This window comes from Talpa europaea (assembly GCF_964194135.1).
Source record: "Talpa europaea genome assembly, chromosome: 1".
NCBI lineage: Eukaryota > Metazoa > Chordata > Mammalia > Eulipotyphla > Talpidae > Talpa > Talpa europaea.
In genome coordinates this window covers 64888500-64910732 of record NC_140073.1, presented here as the reverse complement: position 1 = coordinate 64910732, position 22233 = coordinate 64888500, and the positions used below count along the sequence as shown (strand labels likewise).

General features: G+C 43.0%; 1 protein-coding gene across 4 annotated transcripts; it reads right to left on the bottom strand.

Moving 5' to 3' along the window:
* Positions 1-824: 824 nt before the first annotated feature.
* Positions 825-22113, bottom strand: FAM168B (family with sequence similarity 168 member B; the record flags this gene model as incomplete). Of its 4 annotated transcripts, none has more annotated exons than XM_084247557.1 (5): positions 825-937; positions 2621-2798; positions 2903-3096; positions 14655-14738; positions 22044-22113. In XM_084247557.1, 5 exons carry the CDS (start codon positions 22111-22113, stop codon positions 825-827), a joined length of 639 nt encoding a protein of 212 aa, XP_084103683.1. The 4 variants fall into 4 exon arrangements, with proteins under 4 accessions (XP_084103683.1, XP_084103682.1, XP_084103685.1 ...); XM_084247556.1 differs by having other exon boundaries at positions 2621-2822; positions 2906-3096; XM_084247559.1 differs by having other exon boundaries at positions 2903-3045.
* Between the last annotated feature and the right edge of the window lie 120 nt (positions 22114-22233).

Sequence of the window (22233 nt, the reverse complement as noted above, 5' to 3'; positions counted from 1 at the left end):
TTGCATACATTGCAACAGTGCATTAGTGATACAAATTGTAAAATACTTTTCCATTCCTTTGGGTTTTGCATATGATGGTTTTGCATCAGTCACTGCAGGTAGATTGAGCAAGCTTTGTTTTTTGTGTTTGTTTTTTTAAACATGCATTCAACTAGATATGATTCAGAATAGATTAATACTCCCTTTTTAATCATTATAGTTAGCTAAAAAATTGCCAGGCAGCCCACAAAACAGGATTTGCTTTAAGACCAACCCACAGAGTTAGTTGGAGACTAATGGCGCTGGGACCTGCTGGGCCGGGCGTAGTAGTGTTTAGCTAAGTGTTGAGAGCATTAAGAAGAAAGTCCTGGTTGGAGGCGCGAGGCCTGCAGCACCAGCTGTGTAACCTCCATGATGTGACCGCACAGCTCCATCCTCAAACCTAGGGAGAAGACAGACAGAACGCAGTTACACAGGGCTCCTCTGCTACACGATCCCTAGAGGAGGTGTTCCCAGCCAGGAGGCAACCACAAGAACCAGGAAGGAAGAAGAGGAAGGGCCACCGTGCTGGTTCCGCAGATGTCACCTCTTTCTGCAGATGGGGCAATGAAACCCCGTCCACAGAAGGAACCAAATGTTGAGTGCACACACCCAGGACTCAGTGGTTTCTACCCTTCTCCTATTTTGTAGTCCCAGTAAGAACAAAAATGTAGACACTGCACTGCCCTTGGTCAACAGGTGGCGCTTTTCTCATGAGCACTCAGGACACGGTAAGATCTGTCATTTTCCACTGGAAAAAAAAAAATCACCTCAGGCTTGACTGGGCACTTACCTATGCAGGGAGATCACCACTGAGGGGGCACGTAGCTGTACGTGGGTGTTCCTGGGGCCCGATACGTGGGCACAGTGACTGGATGTGGGGCGACAGGAGTTGGCGAGTGAGCAGTCAGCAGGGTACCTGGAAGGAAGAGCAGCGAGTCTTAGCGGCACGCAGCGCGGCCTACACACCAGGCTGACACACCAGGTCGGCTTTACATCATCATATGCTCCAGGGTCACGCCACCTTTGACAAGAGTCCAGGCCTGGCCCTCCTTGCAAAAGGGAAGGGACAGAGTAGTAGACAGACCTCACCTAGAGTCCTGTCGGAACTCCGATTATGTACAACTCAATGTCTCAGAAACACAGCAACTTCATACAGGTACTTTTTGTAGAAGCCTCTGTGCCTCTCCTTCAGACATGCATGATTTTTGCAGATCAGAGAAACAACAGAACAAGAAATGATTATGCAGCCTTAAAAAGAAAGGAAGTTCTGACACATGCAACAGGGATAAACCTTGAGAACATGATGCTGAGTAAAATAAGCCAGGTACAAAAAAGACACACTGTATGCTTCCACTTAGCTGAGGCAGCTAGAGTTGCCAAATTCAGAAAGGAAGTAAAATTATGGGTACCAACCAGGGGCTGGAGGAGGCAAAAGGGGGAGTTTTGGTTTAATCCCCATTCACAAGATGAGAAAGTTCTGGAGAGCTGTTTCACAATAGCAGGGATGTACTTAACACCATTCAGCCACACACTTTTCAAAAACAGAGAAGATTCTAAACTATATGAGATTCCAAGCAGTTTGAGAGAAATGTATTTTCCCCGTAAGCGTGGAAAACTCAGTGACCATGTGCGCCCAATCATGGACAGGTACAACCTCGAACATAATAGCCTCATCTAGCAACTCCTTCCTCAGCCAGACCTAGCCACGTCAGCCCCTGCCCGTCCGTCCCAAGACTTAGCATCCCTCACTCCACGTGTCTCAAATGTGCAGTTTCTGTCTGTGCCTCCGCAACAAGTATGGAAAACCAAAGGAAACAGATACTCAGCACAAACGCACACCGAATCCTGAAACATTTCTTTGCCCCGGCATTGCGGCAAAATCTAGGAAAACAAAAAGGCAACACGCTTTCATACCAGTCGTGAGCAACAAAGCGCATTCGATGCACCTGATGCCCAGCTGAGGACAACTCACGCCCGCAGGAGGTAACCTAATCCCTAGAGACCCACTCAAGCCCTGGGCGGGTCCCCAGAGCCGTGCCCATCCCCATCAGGGTCCTCCCCTCTCTTGCTTTACTCTCATGAGGGGAGCGTCAGGAACTAAAGTTAATGAAGGTCAAAGGAGTTCTCCAAGTACCTTGTGTCTCTACGCACATACCAGCTTTCCTACATGTATGAAAACGTCCTGGAGGTTTCAGACAAACTGACCCAAAATGGCAGCCCACACACAAGGGGAGTTACAAGGACCAGCTCCTCTGGGGACCAAGTCTCCCTTTCTACTCAAACTTCAGGCGCTCGCAGGGTTCAGCCACTCCTCACGCCCGCTGCCAAGTGATCTGGCTCTCGGAACCAGTCATGCTCTCAGGGGAAGGGCCCAGGGCCATGGTTTGAGGCTCTGAACTCCACATTCCAGTCTCAACTGGAAAAAGAAGAGGCAGGAAAGGAGTGGAGAGAAAGAGAAACCACGTGCTTCCCACACAACTTGCTGTGACCAATCAAAGCCCAGGGTGAGGGCCAGCGAGCGCCCCCTCCTACCCCCCCCTCCCCCCGTTCCCTGCTGGCACGCCAGCACAGAGCAGGCACCCTGGGGCCAAAGACTCACCTGCAGACATGGCCATCGTGGTCCCGGCCACCATGCCCATGGTGACCCCGCTGCCTCTAGGCGGAGGAATGGGAGCAGGGTACACCGTCGCCGGCATGCCGTTGGGCTGCACCACTGTGGTGTGGTGGATGACGTGGGGGGGCGCAGCATACAGAGGCTGTGTGTAGTACGTGCCTTGCTGTGGGGAAAAAAGAAACAATTGCTACCCCCCCGGCAAGTCGGAGCCCAGACAGACCCACATCCACGTGGCCTCCGGGCACCATCAGGGTCCCACACACCTACCTGCGCATACGGGCTCTGCTGGGGGTAGGCACTTCGCACGGGGTAGACGGCAGTCTGGTAGGGGTTGGGAGAAGAGGAGTAGGGTGGCACGGCCCCACTGGTGGGGGAACAGGACACTTTGTAAGGTGTGCCAGGAGTATAACCTGAAACAGAGAAGCCCAATGGCCTTAGTTCAAACCCACATTCACCCAACCCTGGGCCAAGCACAGGGGAAGGCGTCCAGTGTGAGGTGAGGAATGGGCCATGTCTCCTGTCCTGACTGTAAACAAGACCCCACAGCCCTATGGCCCTGTCTATCCTCCACTATGCTTTGACTTCATTTCCTATACTTTGGGGGCAAGAATTGTGTGTGGGGGGGGGGGCCGTAGGGGGGAAGCAAGAGAAAGTTCCACTGAACTTATACTCAAACAGGAACAGGAAAACAAATACCTGTCAGTCAGAACATAAGTGGGCACAGTCTTTCTGGGGCACAATCTGACATTAGATTTATTTCAATGCCACAATTCCACTTATAGGAAATAGTTTTAATGAAATAAACAGGGTTTTGAATGAAAACAACATAAGGCATGTTCAGCAATGCTGCAAAAGGTGAGGCAGATCTATCAAAGGCCAAGGTTTGACTAAACACCCTACAATAAAGACTTCTGGGTTAAGATAGTAGGTTTGAACACGTAAGTCCACCTTTGTCCCCACCAAAATGACATGAAAATGACAATAAAGCAGATTAATAGGTCCTCCCCTGGTGGCACAGCGGTTGAGCGCTGGGCTGCGAAGCTGCCTGCAGCCTCTGCAGCGCTGGTTTGATCCCTGGCCGCCGGCGAGGGTCCCACATGGCACGCAGACCTCTCCTGGCGCGCCCGCTGCTCCCCTCAGCAGTGTATTTCGTCGGTCCGCCTGTTCTGTTCCCTGCTCTGGCTCTGTCACCCTCCCACACTTCTGACTGTACCCAGTGCTTGTATAAAATAAATAAAAATCTTTAAAGCAGATTAATAAATGAAAAGACAAAAAGCTACACAGATCAAGAATAGAAGGCTTTCTGAAACCTGAAAAGCAGAAGTGGATAATGATTTAGCAGACTCAAAGACTGAACTCCCAGCCAGTGAAGAAGGTTAACAAACTCATAACACAAAAAAGTACCTCCCCAAAATTCAGAAACCAGTGAGTGCTTGTTGCTGGTGGACTACAATCTGGAAGAGTGGCTGGGAGTCTATCTAGTAAGCAGTGATATGGCCAGCCCGCCTTCCTGACCCTCCATCCTAATTGAGAGTAGAATTTTATTCTCTAGAGAGGGTAAGAGCATACCTCTGGATTGCAGTGTTCAAAGCAGTTCGATTCATAATGACCTAAAGTCCATCAGCAAACTATGGTGCATCCACACAATGTACTACTACTTAGCAACCAAAAGGATGTGACATATACACAATATGGGACAAATCTCAAAAAAAATGCCAACATGGCACAGCAGCCAGACACAAGAATACACATTGTATGAGTCCACTGAGAGAGAACTCCAGTAAAGACCTATTCTGTCAGTGACAGAAAACCAATCAGTGATGGCCAGAGACCAACAAGGGAAACTTTCAAGGTAATCATCACTTGACTGGTGGAACAGTACATCTGCATACACTCATGTAAACTGTATCACTTGTACGTGTAAAAGGATGACCTTTAATATATACAGACGTTACCTCCACAAAAGCTCTCAACAGTCCAACATACAATTTCTCTGTCACCAGGACAGCCAACATGGTGAAGTGCCAAACACGGTCTGTAAGTATCAGGCAACAACCTCTCATGTAATTCACACATACACCTCTCACAAGGTCCAGCAACTCACCCCAGGAGACTGCAAACATATGCCTCCACTAAGACCTGTAAAAAATATTCACCAATCTTATGTTCCTAACAGCCAAAAAATGGTAAGTAATCCAAATGTTCATCACCAAGATAATACAAGCACATAAACACTGGTCGGTCTTGAAAGGAAAAAACTGGAGGTATCTCAAACCAAAAATGTTGACCTTCTGAGACAACAGACACATGCTATATCTCATTTTTGATACCTAAAAAGAAAATTTCCCTATGGTGACAGAAATCAGAAAAGGGGTATGATTAATAGAGGGATGGAGAGCTTCAGGAATGATAAACGTGTTTGGTATTTTGTTCCAGGAAAGTGTCAAAATTCATCCAAATGAACATTTAATGTGTTTGCGCATAAATTATATCTCCAGTTTAAAAAATTAGCTGCACAGCAAAAATACTGATAAGCATTAAAATTTTAATTACACGATTGAAGTGTAGTTAGCAGTGCACATATATTTTGCTTACTGTAAAGGTAAGAGAAAATGTGTAACTCACAGGATATGGATTAGTGTCAAATGGTCCTTTTTTAAAAAATGGAAAGAAAGTGCTCAGTCCAAGGGACTGGGTCGGTCCTGGAGGTCATTTTCAGAGCTGACAGCTGTAGTCTGTCATGTAGGCTGTGTGTGCAAACCAGGTAATTAGCTCCTGATCTCCATCTCTGAAGAGAGACAAGATTCTGAAGAGAGAAAAGATCCTCCCAGGATTCCCTAATTTATTCTGCAATTCATTAACCACCATATTAACTCAAATAAAAACAAAGCCAAAATCTGAATACACCTAATTTCAACAGTTCCCCCCTCCCTGCCCCATTATCCACAGGGAATGGGTCCCAAGATCTGGCCTAGATGCCTATAACCAGGAAAAGCACCAAAGCCAAGAATGTTTTTTCTTACATATACTACCTGTGACTAAGTTTTAATCTATACCTTAGGCACAGCAAGAGACTAACAACAATGACTAATAAAAACTAGAAGTTATACTGACGTACTACAATAAAAGCTACATGGGTGTGTCCCTCTCAAAACATTTTATTGTGCATATTTCGGACTGCAGTTGACACAAGTAACTGAAACCAAGCACAGTGAAACCTCGGGTAAAGGAAACAACTGCATTAGCGATCAGCTGAAGGAGGGCAGAATAACAGGCTTTCAGTTAGGATTTGGAGAAGTAACTTTAAACACAAGAACAATTTAAAGTCCCTCTCTCTAGCTTCTCATCTCTTAGTCTTTAAGAGGGGTTAAAAGAAAAGTGCTGGGGCATCCCTCGTGGCACAGGGGTTAAAGTCTCTGCGCTATCAAGAATATCAAGCTAAGACTAGCTACTGAGGCACAAGTTTGATCCCCAGCCAGGGAGCTACCCACATGGCACAGCAAACCTCTCCTGTCTCCCTGCTGCTCCCCTCAGCAGTGTATTTCAGCAGATCCGCCTGTTCTGCTCCCCACTGTCCCTAGTGACTCCTCTCACATCCCCCCATTACCCCCCACCCCGCGACTCTGGCCTACATCCCAGCTCTTATATGCATAAATCAATAAATCTTTTTTGAAAAAAGTATTTTAAAAAAAAAGTTGTATTTTTTTAAAAGATTAGGCAAACTTAGAACAAATTTATCACATAAATGTTGAATTAATCCTGGTTCCAAAATTGTTCTTCAATTTTAAGTCAACTGAGCAAATTTAATTATGAGCTATTAAATACAATTGGGTAATTACTGTCTCTAAGTGCAACACCATCCTACCTGTTAAGAAGAGCAATGATAAAATCCACAGAAAAAGAGACACAAAGGCTACAATTTGGGATTGGTTCAAAAGAAACGCAAACATACACACTTATCTTCACATACTAAGTAAAGCAAATAAGGTGAAATGGTAACTAGGTGGTAGGTACTAGAGTAAGCACTATAGTGTTCTCTGACTTTATCTGTTTCAAGTTTTTTTAAAGTAAATAATGTGGGGAAAGGGGCACATTTACATGAGTCAGATGGTAACACACAACTGAGAGAGAATCTAACTTGGCCAGAAAATCCTTGAAACAATTTAGGCATGAGCTGTATGGAGAAGTATGAAAGCTGACAGAGGCCCGTGGATGGCTTCAAGAAGATAAATGTAAAATCTTGCTGAGCCTTAAAAATGATCATAACGGTCCTCCCCTGGTGGCACAGCGGTTGAGCGCTGGGCTGCGAAGTTGCCCGCAGCCTCTGCAGCTCTGGTTTGATCCTCGGCCTGCAGCGAGGGTCCCACATGGTACGACAGACCACTCCTGACGCGCCCACTGCTCCCCTCAGCAGTGTATTTCATCGGTCTGCCTGTTCTGTTCCCCGCTCTGGCTCTGGTGAATTCTCTCACCCTCCCGTGCTTCTGACTATACCCAGTGCTTGTAGAAATAAATAAATAAATCTTTAAAAATAAAAATGGTCATCACTACAAAGTCATCTTCAGCAACTGATCTGAAAGATGACCTGCAGGTAGGTATTAGCCGCAAGAACAAACAAAGGTAAAATATGCCAATGTTCAATCACTACACCCAGCCAACATGCTAAAGAAAGGCTTGGCTCTATAGGATAAACTCATAAAAAGAACAAAAAGAAATATGCTGTGTAAGGACAGAAGTGAAGACATGCAAGGAATGAATCTGTGATCTAAAAAAAGCTAGAGAAAACAGAGCCTCTACAAGATCCCTCAGTATTCCCAAGAAGAAAACCCACCACCATGTGGTCACTGTTCAAACTGCACAAAGAGCCTGGGCTGAAGAGAAGATGAAGTTGCCAACCTCCACAAGCTTCCAGGACTACAGAATGTCAACCAAAGGGAGGAAGACCTAGGCAGACACCCCCAAAGACAAAGGCTATGTCGCAGAAGCATTCTCTGGGTCTATCACATCCGCCAGACAAAGGTGACTCTTTTGCCCTGTCAGTGGCAGGCCAATATACTGTCTCTTCCTTTTCCTCCAGGGCTGGCCTGAGGCCTACTGCTGCAGAACTCCCTCCCACTGACCCAGGGTCGTCACCACCTGAGACCTCTTTCACCACACCTTCCTCCTCCGTCTGCTCTGCTGGAGATGAAGAGATGACTTCAAGAAGCTGTCATCTCTCAAAACGCACTGGTACACTTCACACTTGTTATTATATATGGTTGATCTTAACATACATGTAAATTTTACCTAACAACAAAACCAAAAAAGGGACTGTAACAACTGTAACCACACGCATACTGAAAGAAACAGGGCAACATGTGCTGGGGTCCACAACTTTCAAACACAACGAAGAAGATGTACTGGAAGGAGAAATGGACATATACGTGATGCAAGCAAAACGCTAATTTTAAATTTATTTTAAAAAGTTTAATTGTAGAATCTTAGCGTTCCATATGTAAATATTCACTGAATCTTTTTCAGTTTCTCTGTACATTTGAGATTTCACAATAAAATGTTTGAAAAACAGCCACTATTTCTATTAATTATAGCAATCGTTTTGAACATATATCATCTTGCTTATTCTTACAACTGAGCTGTGTTCTATTATGAGAAAAATGTATTTTTTTTGTATAAGCAGTTTCAAGGAAAAGCAAGCATGTCTCCTAGTCAATTAAAGAATCGAGTGTGTGCTGGGCACTTTCCATTTTCCTTTATAGAGCACTGGGTGCGCAACATCATGCCAGAGCACTCAACAGGAACCTTACAAACTTAAAATAAGTGCACACACCTCAGAGCATCTGAACGGACTACCTCTCTAAAATAGTATTTAGACTTGCCAACCACTCACAATAAGAAACTAAGTACATTCAATACTAGATCTTACAAACAATAAAAGCTTTCTAAATTCACCTTTCCCAAAATGACCATTCATATCAATGCCACATAAGCAAAATGATTAGAATCCTTCTCCTTTTATTTCAAACAACACATTAGTTACTGCTGGTTTGTGCTCTCAGGGAAGAAGTCACATACAGGGTCACTGTAGGGTGCCAAACTTTTTAAGATTTGAATAGATCACGTTTTCCAAAAGTGCTGCATACTGCACAGATTTTTATATAATAATTTTCTGAGTGCAAAAGACTTTCATTATGGAAGTTTGGGAAATGCAGAAAATGTATGTATGCACAGTATCATGAAATGTGAGAACACTGGAGGCGAAAATACTATACTGTACCAGAGAAACCCAGGTTACACCGAGGCAACAGCAAGGTGTTATAGCTGTCAGCAACAACAATGGGAAGTGGAAACAAGCTAAGTTCTGCAAGTGCTGGGGGAGGGAAATAACTGCTAGTCTAGACTGCTACCTCCAATTAAAACTATTTAAGAAACAATGTTTCGGGCAGGTTGAGCGCTGGGTTGCAAGCTGCCCACAGCCTCTGCAATGCTGGTTCGATCCCCGGCTGCTCCCCGGCCACCGGAGGAGGGTCCCACATGGCGCACAGACCTCTCCTGCCGCCCGCTGCTCCCCTCAGCAGTGTGCTTCGGTCCTTCTGCCTGCTCTGCTCCCTGCTCTGGCTCTGGCGAATTCTCTCACCCTCCCTCGCTTCTGACTGTACCCACTGCTTGTATAAATAAATAAATAAATCTTAAAAAAAAAAAAAAAAAGAACGGTCAAAAAAAAAAGAAAAGAAAAAGAAGAAACAATGTTTCTAGATACTACGCCTCTCAAAACTGTCATTTCCTCTTACTCTCTCTGGAGGTCACTAATAAACAGGTAAGAGATTCAGATAAAAGAAAAAGGCAAAAAAAAATTTTCTTGGGGTGACCGGGAGGAATGACCTCAGGGTAAGAACAAGGAGAGGACAAGCAACCCAAACAAGGAGCAGAAGAGAGGGATTCAAAGAGAGGCCACCAAGAAAATAAAGCCCAGGCATAGAATGTTTAAGAGATTCATGGGAATCTCTCACCTGGAAGTGAGAGAGGGGGGTTTCTATTAATGCTATGTGTGGTTACAGGTATCTCACCCCAGTGAGAGCTGCAGGGAGGAAAAGGTAGGTACAGAAGAAACAGTTGGATATTTACAACAAAGAAAAATGCTCCCATGGTCACAGTGACAGGGTGGGGACAGAGGAAATGGAAGAGGGGCAGGGAAATAAAAATGCTAAAATTCATTTTGGTGACCAGAATAGGACATCAGTAAGTAATAACTCCAAGAAAAGAAGGGAGAAGTAACAGCTGAAGGATGCTGTGTTGAAATACAGAAGTGGAAACAAAAATAACAGCTTAAAGAGTTGCCTATCAGGAGTGGGAAGAGAGGGGTCAAAAAAACTGAGAGAAAAACTGCTACTACAGCTCTTTTTTTGAAAAAAACAAAAGTGCCTGAAGAGCTGCTGGATTCTGTAAACTTTAAATTACATTAGACAGACATAGGCCGGATGATTCCATAACCTGGTAACATCCCAACACTTCTGTCTCCTGTGTCACTGCCATAAATGAAGTTTAATTTTCAAACAGAGCTGGGGATTTTACTTCATGGATATAATTCTTCATTTTAAAAAGGTAAAACATGTATGGTGAAGGGTATAACTAGACTTTTAGCAGTGAACTTAATGTATTAGATAAATACGTTGCCTTTTAATGATGCACACCTGGAACTTACGTGCCAGTACATTTACTTCAATAAAAAGTAAAAAATGTACACCATGAAGCATTTTCACTTATTTAATATCCTTCATAAACAAGCAGTAACACCAGTTAAACACTATAAACTAAACCAACAGTTTAATTAAACCATTACTTTGGTATTAGATATATTTGTAATTATACATAAATGTTTGCATATCTAATTTTTTCAGGAAGAATTCCTAGACATCAGTTATTTTTAAGATTTCTTTCTAATGTATTACCAACTTGTCCTCCCAAAACGTCTTCCTCAATTTATCTCCCATCCAGTCATACACAGCAGCAGTCACGGAAACTCTCTTATCACCACAGCAACATTTTCATCTTTCTGAAATATGTGCCAACGTAGTATCTAGACGGCCTCTGAAACAGAGCTTACTACAAAGAACTGAACATTTTCTTGATAACTGTAAATTATCACTGCAAATCTTACAAGACTTATGACTGTAAATGGGGGCAGAAGTGGAGCATGAAGTCTGAATATACAACTGCAGTGCCATGGGAGCCTGATGGTGACAACTAAGGGGACAGCCTGGTTCATGACACAGACCAAAAATGAAATAAAACCACTTTCTCAGGAGGGACAGAGTCAGGACTTGAGCTAGCTAATTAACTCCACAGCCCATGCTTCTACATGTGTACTCAAACTGCTACAACTATCCATGAGGATGAAATGCCACCTTCTTCATTTCCAGATTCTGAGTAAAGGAGTCTCAGCAAAAGACACAGTATCTCATCACAAGGTTCTCCAATGCTCTCTAGGCTATACATGGAAGAAGAGCTAAGAAATAAAGGGATTGCAAAGTACTTTAAAAGCCAAACTTCACAAGCACAGAACCCATACTACACATCAGCTCTGTCCATAAATCTGGAAATAAGAAGAAACAGAAGACAGACTGAGAAAGCAGCAAAAATGGAAAAAAGCTTCTTGTTTTATGACTACGACTCTGGCTTGTTCATCAGGTTAAGAAGAAAGTCATTTAAAAGGGAATTTAAAAATTGGAAGACATGAAAACACTGGAAGGATCCCTGAAAAAGATGGGCGCAACAGCTACACTCCCAGTCTCAGATCAGGTAGCTGAAAGGGACCTTCAAAGCGCCTTTGTTGGGCACAAAAACATTAATTCAAAAGGATACCTGCACCTCTATGCTTACTGCAGCACTATTCATAATACGTAAGACTTGGAATCAACCCAAATGTCCAAAAATAGATGTCTAGATCAAGAATATGTGGCATACATACACGATGGAGTACTATTCAGCGATCAAAAAAGATAAACTCATGCCATTCACAGCAACATGGATGGAGCTAGAAGAGATTATGCTCAGTGAAATAAGTCAGAAGGAAAAAGAAATATTGGATGGTTCCACTTATAGGAGGAATATAGGGGAACCATACAAGGGATCAAGGAAAAAATAAAAAACACAACAAAACAATAATAAATGGACAACTATACATCAGAGACATTCTACAGAGGAGAGGAAGAGGGATCAAACGAGGGTGGGAAGAGCACAAGGGACTATGGTGATGGTGCACTGGTGGTGGAAATTCTATGGGACTACACCTGAGAAAAGAAAGCAAACGTTAAAAAAAAAAAAAAGGATGTAAAACATATAAATAAATAAAACAGAAAACCAACAACAAAGTGTCTTTGTTCACAAATTTCACATCTCTATTCCCAGCTTCTCCTAAAAGTCAGAGGATCCAGTACTGCTGGGGCAGTGCAACAGTTGCCGTTTCTCTGGCATGAGCAGTGGATGCCCCTTTACTATGGAAAGACCTTCACTGTCACCATTCCTACCAATTCCTTTCATCCCACTGCCTGCCCCAACTTCTGGGTGAGGAGAGCAACTAGACAGCAGTCTCAGAGAACTGGCAAGAAAGAAACCATCTCTTCCCAAGAAAAAGGAAATATGTGGAAGAAAAGGGATGACACCCGTTCTCCATTCGGCCCAGAGGCGCCCACGGGAGGAAGCTGTTGGACAGCAGCAAGAGACCCCCTCCCCCAAACACCAACTCTCCTCTTCTGGGGAGTGCTGCACACTCAAGGCAAGAACACTTCTGCCAGCTTCAAACACACATGAGGCAGTTTTTGTAAAAGAATTTTAAAAAGTTGGACATTCCTAGTACATCTTTACATTAACTTGTACGCCATGAAGAAAATGAGTCCAAGTGGCTAACCCAGAACACTCTAGAAAAGTGACTTCTTAGAACATGGTGGTTTCTGGCATTATGACACACTGTAACAAACAATTAATGCTCATTCAAAAGTGAACTTCACTGCATACCTACCACTAGATAAAAAGTTAATCCATGGTCATAGACCTGAATGTAAAGCTTAAAACCATAAAATCTAGAGGAAAAAAAAGTAGGAATTTTTTGTGATACTGTATTAGGCAAATATTTCTTAGAAATGACACTAAAAGCATAAGCATAAAAGAAAAAAAGTATAAACTTCATTGAATTGAAAAACTCTCACTTTTTTTTTTGTGGGACCCTCACCAGCGGCCGGGGAACGAACCGACGCTGCAGAGGCGGCGGGCAGCCTCGCAGCCCAGCGCTCAACCGCTGCGCCACGAGGGGAGGCCCGAAAAACTCTCACTTTTAAAGAAACTGATAAGCAAATGAAAAGACACAGATCCAGATAATATGTATCTGATCAATTAAAAAAAAAAAACTCAGTAAGAAAATGGGAAAAATGACACAGTAAGAGATGTGCATTTAACCAAAGATATACAAATGGCAAATTAGCACATGAAAAAATGTTCACCATACTCAGACATTAAATAAATTCAAATTATAACTAAGAACAGCACTACACACAACACACTGGGAAGGCTAAAATTTAAAAGAATGACTGTGTCAACAAAGTGTTGAAAAGGAAGTAGAGAAACCGCAACTCTACTGGGAACAACCACCTTGGAAGACAGTTTGGCAGTTTCTTACATAGTCATACATCTGCCTTAAAAACCAGCCACTCCAATCCTTTATATGTACTCAAGAGAATGAAAGCCCATGTTCTACAAAAAGATTAGTACACGATCTTTTTTATAATAGCCCAAAATCTCCTTTGTAATAACCCAAACTGCAGATAATCCAACAAGTGAATATATAAGCAAATTATGGTTTTTCCATACAATGAAATGCTACCAACAATAAAAAGGAATGAACTCCCCTTAAAGGCTGTCATAAACCACAACACGGATGTCACAATAATTGTGCTGAAAGTAGCTAGTAAATAAAAGTACACTCTTATGAATCACTTATACAGTATTTTAGAAAATACAAACCATCTATAGTGAGTAAAGAGATCAGTGATTTCCTGGCTCCTGGGCAAGACTACCCAGAGGAAGGAGAACGCTTCTGCTCTGCATTGTGAGTGGTATAAATGATATCAAGTATTATCAAAGCGTACACATCAACTAGGTACAATTTACCTTATGACATTATATCTCAAGAGCTGCTTTTAAAATGCTAAGGCGTTATACAAAAAAGGAGATGGGTGGTGCCATTCAGCAGTGAGTAATAATACTGCTGACGCTGCAGAAGGGCTGTTCCTTAACATACTCCAAAAGACAGGCACAAAATAGCAGGTATTACTGAAGTCCAGATGGGAGAGAAAGAATGTGTAACAAAAGCTAAGCAAAAACTATTTGGGCAAGAGCTGACCAAGCAGGCAAAGAGGTAGGGATGTACAGTGAGACGTGGCTTCACTGTCTTACGGTCACAGGAAACACCTGGCTAACATCCTCTGATGTAAATGGGGAGGAACAAGAACTCAGGAAGACCAAACCATGTCTTTCTCTGGCTGTGGGCTACAGGCTAAATAAAGGTGGTCAGAGTGGGAATGGAAAAAAAGTCACAGATGGATGCATTTTATGATTAATAAAATAGAAAGAATTCTAAAGAGCAGCACAATTGTTGTCTCTTCTATGAAAACTGTGAGGCCAGGATCTCCAAGGGGCAAAGCACCCCAGCAGCTCCATGGGTACATGACCTTTAATTTCTACTAATCAGCACTATTTCATAAGTAGTTCTGGCACAACCTGTAACAACCTATGGTTAGGCTAAAGATTTGTTGTGGAAGGACATCAGAAATGCACTAGCTAAAGCTTTTATGTGCTAAGAGTTAAGAGTTTATTGCATTCACCAACAAGGCTAATTTTACAAACCATGAAATCAATTCAACCCCAAATTTTAACTCCATAGCACTGTTCTCATAATACACCCACTTTTCATTCTACCCCTGCTACCCGAACAGAACATTGTTGCCCCCAACACATATGGCCTGCATACCTGTTTGGAAGGTAGGATTTGCTCCAGGGTACATGCTCGGGGAGTAGGCAGGAGCAGCTGCTGCGTAGCCCATGGGGAAACCAGCTGGAGAAAAACACAGAACAAGCTGATGTCATCACCTGAAGGGGTTCCTTGATTTTACAACCAGGGGTCCCACAGATCCAGGGTTCTTACCTTCTTCATCAGAACTCCAGAATGAATTAAGGAGCCCAACAGCACTATGTGTGTCGGACAGTTTGTCTTTAGTTGTCTCTTTTCCTCAGAATTGTGATGGTCGCAATCCTAATCATCTCTTTTTAAGCCTCTGAGTGAATGCAAAACTCCCAATACTTCTGGCAATTTTATTTTAGATTCTAACCATAGAATATATTACTTAGTAAGGGGTCTAGACAGTACCACAGACCCACAGAACTGAGAAACTCTAATCTCATAACCCACTCAGCAAGCAACCTCACCTTTATTAACAGAAGAGCCCTCAATTTGTCTAAACCACAACTCGTAATTTATGTGACACAACAGAAACATCAGAAAGTGTTAGTGGAACCCTGGCCACCAGCTGAGGAGGCCTCAGTCACCTGGCTCAGGACTCCCTATGAGGCCCAGGTCTGCTGCCTGACCCCTCTAGTTCATAAACTCAGAATGCTCAATTGTGTGACAGCTGGAAACCAATGAAGAGGACCCAGGTGTGCTAGTCTTACTACAGCCACACACTACTTGTGAAAAACTAGCATTATCTGTCTATACTCTCCCCTGTAAATAAGCTGAAAATGAACAGCAGTCTTCAAAAGATACAGTGCTGAGGAAATTCAGAATACAGTGTCTCCTAGGACCACATCCTAGGAGGCATCATGGTTAACAATAACCGAAGCACAGAAGCGGTAGGGATAGTAAGGTAAGGTAAGACTCAAAGGAGGGTTGTAATAAAATTCCAAAGGTAAAACCCTTGTGAGTTTGGATTTTATTTTTTATTTTTCCCCACCACCCTCCGTTCTTTGACCCTTTCTCCCCCCTCCAAGGCTTGGAAAACGAATTTTATTAGTGTCTGCTGGTTTTACAAGTATTTTGCTTGTCAAATCATCTACTGTCTGCTGGGTAAACATCCAGTATTTGTTATCTTTGTCATTTTGGTTTGCTTTACTGAACACAGTAATTCTCTCAAACTCCCTCCGTTTTGCTGAAAAGGGCAGTATTTCATCTTTTCTTATAGCTGAATAGTATTCTATTGTGTGGATATACCACATCTTGCCCCAACCCTCTATCAGTGGACACTAGCTAGTTTCATGTCCTAACTATTATAATGTTGCTAACAACACTATGGAGCATGTAATTTTTTGAGCTGATGGTGTCATATTCTTTGGACAGATGTTAAGAGTGGGACAGTATTTCCATCTGTAGTTTAGATAAATCCAGATCATTTTCCAAAGTGGCTGCACCCCTTGACGTTCCCACCAACAGTGTAACAGGACTGGTCTTTCCCCCTATCCTCTCCAGCACCCGCTGAGGGTCTTCTCAGGGTGTGCCGTCTTCACACCCGTGAGATGATATTCTCCGTGTGGTTTTGATCTGCATCTCCTTATCAAAAGTAATGGCCCGTCTCATGCTTTTAAAAATTTTTTCCATGTGTCAATTAGCCTTCTGGGTATCCTTCTTAAGTGGATGGATTTTATTTTTAAGGGTAATGAATTGAATTTAGTGTCTCACACAAGTCCCTGCCATCTCCACAGCAGCCTGGATGCCCTTGCTCAAGCTGTGGGTTTCTATGGGACTCTTCAAAGACCAAGAACAATAGTTCTCTGTACCACTGCTGCCAGGAGTCCCTACTTGCAAGTGCCCAGTTCTCATCTCACAAATAAACCCCTTACTTCAGAGTTGTTCTCTTCTCTCTCAAAATTGATCCTCCTCTACCTCAGCAAAAGCTATTTTGGGTTTCCTTCCTGGATTATCACTTTCCCATATGCCCTGATTAGTCAGAGAACAGTGTGTGGGGTCAAATGTTTATCAGGTTCACTCATTTGGGACACCAAGGACAGATTCAACTTGAAACAGACCTACAGTGCACATTTTTAATGACCAAGATGAGGTTTTCAATCTGCTCTATGAACACTGAAAGATTCCTTAGAGGCCTCATCTATGAGCAGAGGAGGCAAGTCAGCTCTGGAGCCTGCTCTCAAAATTTACCCGCAGAAGCTGCTACCACACATCTTAGAGAGCAATGAGCCATTTAGAGTTTTTTAAGTTTCATTGCTTAAAAAAAAAAATTTTGAAACATCACTGACTTACAACATATCCTTGAGGCTTCTCGCAAAAATTCTCTCAAAAACATAAATCTCCTCATCTCTCCCCATTAACTGTACCAATACATTTTCAGGGGGAATCCTGTGCTCAGGTTTACTTATGTAAGGGCCAATAAAACACAACTATTATGTTTCCATGGCCCTTCCTGTCCTAACCACCTTCTGACAATGAGCTAACATGCTCTAAGCTGGAACAAAACACTGAGCAAGTACTTCAAACACATAAATACCAAGTACAGGCCACCCTCTACTCCTCCTCTGCCCAATCAGTCAAACCCTACTCACACCACACCATCCCAAATCAGTAATTCTAGTCCATTACCCTCCACCATGGCTCACAAACCCCCCACATGGAACTCCGGAATGGATTTCTGCCACAAACACTAGCTTTAACTGGTTTTGGGTGCACACAAACATTTTTTGTTTCTTAATCCCTCCAGACAGTTCTAACCTGCAGGGTTCCAATCAGGAAGGTTGAAAACCACTGTTCCTGCCCATTCCTGTCAGTCTTCCTGGCCACAGCACAGTATTCCTAAAAAGTGTCTCCTACAGCAAGTGCTATGAATTGTGTCCAACATCAATCTACTCCCTCTGGCATGGGGAGGCTAGAAAGCTAGAAATTACACAGCTCATGCTCCCCTCTTGCAAAAGATTGGCAGTGATCCCATATCCTGATCACTTTTATGAGATTGATAATAATTAAGTGCCAATACATTTTATATATCTTTTAAAATTAAAAAAAAAAAGGCAAAAATCAATGAGACAGAATTGCCCATTATAGCTATATTTCTCATCAGACTGGCAAAAATCCAAATGCTAACCACACTCTTTGCTGGCAAGGTTGTGTGGAAACAACATTCTCACATAAGCTCCTGGTACAAGACAGTAAAAATCCTATGGAAAGAACTTGGCACTATCAGAAAAGTTACATGCCCATTTACTCTCACCCAGCACCTCTAGGGATCCACCTAGGTGACAGCTGCCACAAACACAAGCAACATAAGAGGGAATACAAAAATATCCACCCAAAGATTGGTTGGAAAAAACCTATGGAAACACTGTAAGATAGAGGATTATGCAGCAGTATTATGCAAAAAAGAAAAACTAGCAAGCGAAACCTCTGTGAACTGATATGGAATAACTCCCAAAAAACATTAGCAAAGCAAAATGAAAGCTACCACTTGCATCTCTAACCCAGAAAGAACCTGCTGTTCTACTGTGAGATGTATGCCACCTGAAGGCCTCCAGCAGCAGCACCTTACAGAGTCACCTCTGCCTCACGAGGGCCGCCTCTAACTGCCAGTGCTTGACCCAGAGCTCCCCAGAGTTAGTGTCCCCCAGTCCTGAGGTTTTCCCTGTCCAATCTGCTTTCTCTCCACTAGACTGCTCACAAGTGTTATCTTCCCCAACAACGTCTGCATTCCTAACTCCATCTCAGGGCCCGTTACCTTTAGTGTAACAAAGGAGAAATCAGGACATAGGCATGTAGCTGGCTTGCAGGCATGACAGGGACTAGCTATCTGTGTTCCCCTCCAAAACTTGTGCTGAAATTCTCATTCCCAGTATGATGATATTTGGAGATACTCCACCTTGGCAATCATTTCACAACGTGTACACAATATGCCGTATAACCTTAAAATAAAAACAAGTTACACAGCCCTTCCTGATAGTTTTATGAAAGTCAGGAAGACTAAAAATACCATAAGTATGAAAACTGGCAAGATAGGTATAAAGATGAAAGAAGGAGAAACTACAAAATTTACAGTTTAAAATTACAGATAATTTCTTTTAAATGTAATTTTAAGATAAAACAAAAAGAACCTTAAAAGGCATTTTATTTTACTCCAGTTCTCTTGACTGGAGGTCAACAAACTATAGTCCACTAATTTATCTTTTTAATTCTGGAATATTTTTACTCCTTTCTTTCTAGTCTTTCTACTCAGCCCCTCTCTGGAGCTCGTCACTCTCCTCAGGCCCTCTCATGTAATATGTCTGTTTCTTAACCAGTCTGTTTTCCCCACTCTAGGCTGCAGTCTAGTTCTCTTCTGTGGCAGTGTGCTATCTACAATTTAACCTGAATTTTGTGCAAATGCTGTTGTTTTTTTTCCATTTCTTTAGGTTCTAGTTGGTCCCCCCTCCCCCCACCCTGTGTATTGTTACCCTCTTAAGTTTTTGAATCTTCAATTATCCTAAAACTGTGTGATGTAGCCTTTACCTGATGCTCCATTTCTGCAGTCTGTCATGACTGGTAGCTCCTCCATGATGAATAGCACCACGTTTTATAACTCTCCATTGTTAACTGGCAGAACTTCGTCCTTGGGGAGCCCACACAGCCCGGATGGAGAACATGCGGCTCCACAGCAGCTTCACTGCTGCTCTCAGATGCTCCGACGTTGATGTACATTGGGTGTTATTTTATATGTTAGTTTCTCAATTTCTGGGCCCCCTAACACATCTAACAATGTAGAGGCTCAACCACTGCTAACTGGTTACAAATTCTTGGGGAAGATTTTCCCACCCCAGACCTCAAGCAGCAACATACTACTTACTAGGGCCACTGTATGCACTGCCTGGCAGTGTCAGGTTGAGGACCAGCTCCCACGCCAGCTCCCGGCCACAGGGGCCTACAGTCTCATTTTCTGTTCCCATACGGGTTGCTACCACGCACAAACATCAGCTCAATGGCCAAATGTACTGGATTTTACACCACTTTCATATTCAGCTGCAGGTATTTCTATTACTTTCTCGAAAGTTCAATTATACATTCATAAAATGTGTCATTCAATTTTCTTTTCACTAACAGGTTTTTAAAGTTACTGTTCCACCAGATTATCAAAACCTGGGTTGAAATTGCAACATTACAGGTGATTGATTGTTCCTTTCTATTCCCTTTTCCTGAGGGTTGCACTCTCTTGAGCAGAAACCAGTGACAGGGCACTACCCTCTCCTTTCCCAGAGGGAAGGCAATTGATGACCACCTTTTTGCCTACTCTTCCACCCTCCCTAACTAGGGCCAGGGCGCTATTCAAGGCAGTTTACTCCTGACTGAGCCAAGGGCTGCTAAGCGTCTCACTCCTAGAATGCCCAGTGACCTCTAACACCTTCCCAGCTTAATTATCAAGGGCAACAGAGTAGGGAGAGGAGCAGTCGGCTAACTGCACCACACTCGTGTCCCCAAGCCCTCCAAAGTACAAGGGTCACCTTGCCCTTCACTATCCCACTAGGACAACTGGAGACTGCTCACGCTGCAGAAAACCTCCAGCCAAGAGAGGGGTGTTTAGATTCTTTTGGTAATAACTTGCTTTACGGTCCTGCCCCAGGAATTAAGTCCTGCTTCCTTCTATTGGGCATGGGAGGGCCCCTTCACTCTCCTAGTACAGTGCCTCCATTGGGGGCACCACCCATTCTCCTTCAGTCCCAACAGAAAGCTACTGTGTGTATAATCTTTACAGAAGACAAAGCTAGGCCTGCACCACAGGCACAAAATCTGAGAAGGCAACCAAAAACTCAGTAATATTTTAATGAAAATAATATTTAAATATTATTTCAATATATTATATGTAATATTATATAATAAAAAAATATATAAATAAAAACACAATACACAAAACATCAGAATTTAAAAGGATAGAGTCAGGGCCTCCCTGGTGGCACAAGGGGGTTAAGTCTCAGCACTCTGAAGCTATCTGCAGGGGGAGTTCAATCCCTAGCCAGAGAGCTAACCCACATGGAGCAGCAGACCTCTCCTGTCTTGCCCGCTGCTCCCCTCAGCAGTTTAAGTCAATCTGCCTGTTCTGCTCCCCACTCTCTGGTGAACTGTCTCACACACATCTCCCCTTGCCCCCCACCTCTGGCCTGCACCCCAGCTCTTGTATACATAAAGAAAATAAATCTTAAAAAAAAAAAACAAAAAGAAATAATAAAGGGATATAATCAAATCACTGATTCTTCCTTTTGCCTTGAATTCCAGGCAGGGAGCTGTCACTGACCCCTGCTTTTATCACCATTACTGAGCATTTTGTTTGATGCCTCCTTAAACATTCTTCCCCAGGCAAGTGTCTCACTCTCCAGACCTAGGTTCCAGACCCTAAGAGACGTGGAGGGCAAAACAGCATGGCAGACAACAGCAACGAATTCAAACTCATATGAGCCAGTAACATCTACAGATCCCTCTTCTATCCCTACTCGAATTTCTCATTGTCCATTTTCTCCTGCATAACTGATCTGTCTCCTTTTGCATTGGCCTCTTTTTCCAACACTCTCGTCAGTTTCTTCAGGATGTTAGTGGAGGAAATTTAAATTCCCAATACTCCATTCCCTTTCAGTTGTCTTTCCTTCTTTGCCCTTATTATCTGACACTTGACATTTTATTTCCGTATTTACTATCATCTGTCCACCCATTTCTATCTTTTAACTAGAAGACAAGCGCCCGAGAATGGTAAGATTTTTATCTTTTTTGTTAACAACTGTAATAGTCCCTGGCACACAGCAGGCACTCAAACATTCGTTGAAAATGGTGGGGAAAAAAACACCCAAGTAATTTACTCCCTATTTGAAGTCACCAATTAGGACAATCATTTGGCTCCACCCCCTCCCACACAAGCTAAGTTTGACTAGCTAACTCCAATAAGGGCGGGGACTAAATTAATCAGCAGAATCTCCTCCCTCACCCAGGGACAGAAGCTGAGTTCAAGCAGAACAAAACCCCAGGAATGGTTTGAACAGAGAAAGGGGCTTTCCTGCAGAATAGATCTGAGCATAAAGCCAGGGACTGCCAGGAGGGGCTGAACACCAGAGGGACCACAGAATGGGGAAGACGAATGAATGACCTATGACCAAAACTGAGCCCATAAAGGAAGGCTAAGCCCAGGCTGCAGAGAAATAGATTCTTGTCCCAACTGTTAAAGCCACCAGATCAAGCTTTGGCCAAAATCAGTCCTAGTTTTTGATTTTTTAGTTCCATAAGCCAACATATTTTCTTCCTTGTCTAAGCCATTTTGAGTTGGTTTCGTCAACTGAAATCATACACTGTGACATGAAAATTTACCAAGTGTTCAAAAGTTCCCATAATGAAAAAAAAATTGCAACTGCTTACCTGGATAACCAATTCCTTTGGCATTTGCATAGGGAACCCCAGAAGAACCAGGGCTATAGACAGGATTCATGATTTCACAAACTAAAAAGGGAGGAAAAGTGATTTAGTCAGGCCCTTTTGTTTTTGTTTTCAGTTTTCCCTCTCAGCATTAATCTGAAAAACACAGACATTAAGAGTTCTTCCTGTAGTC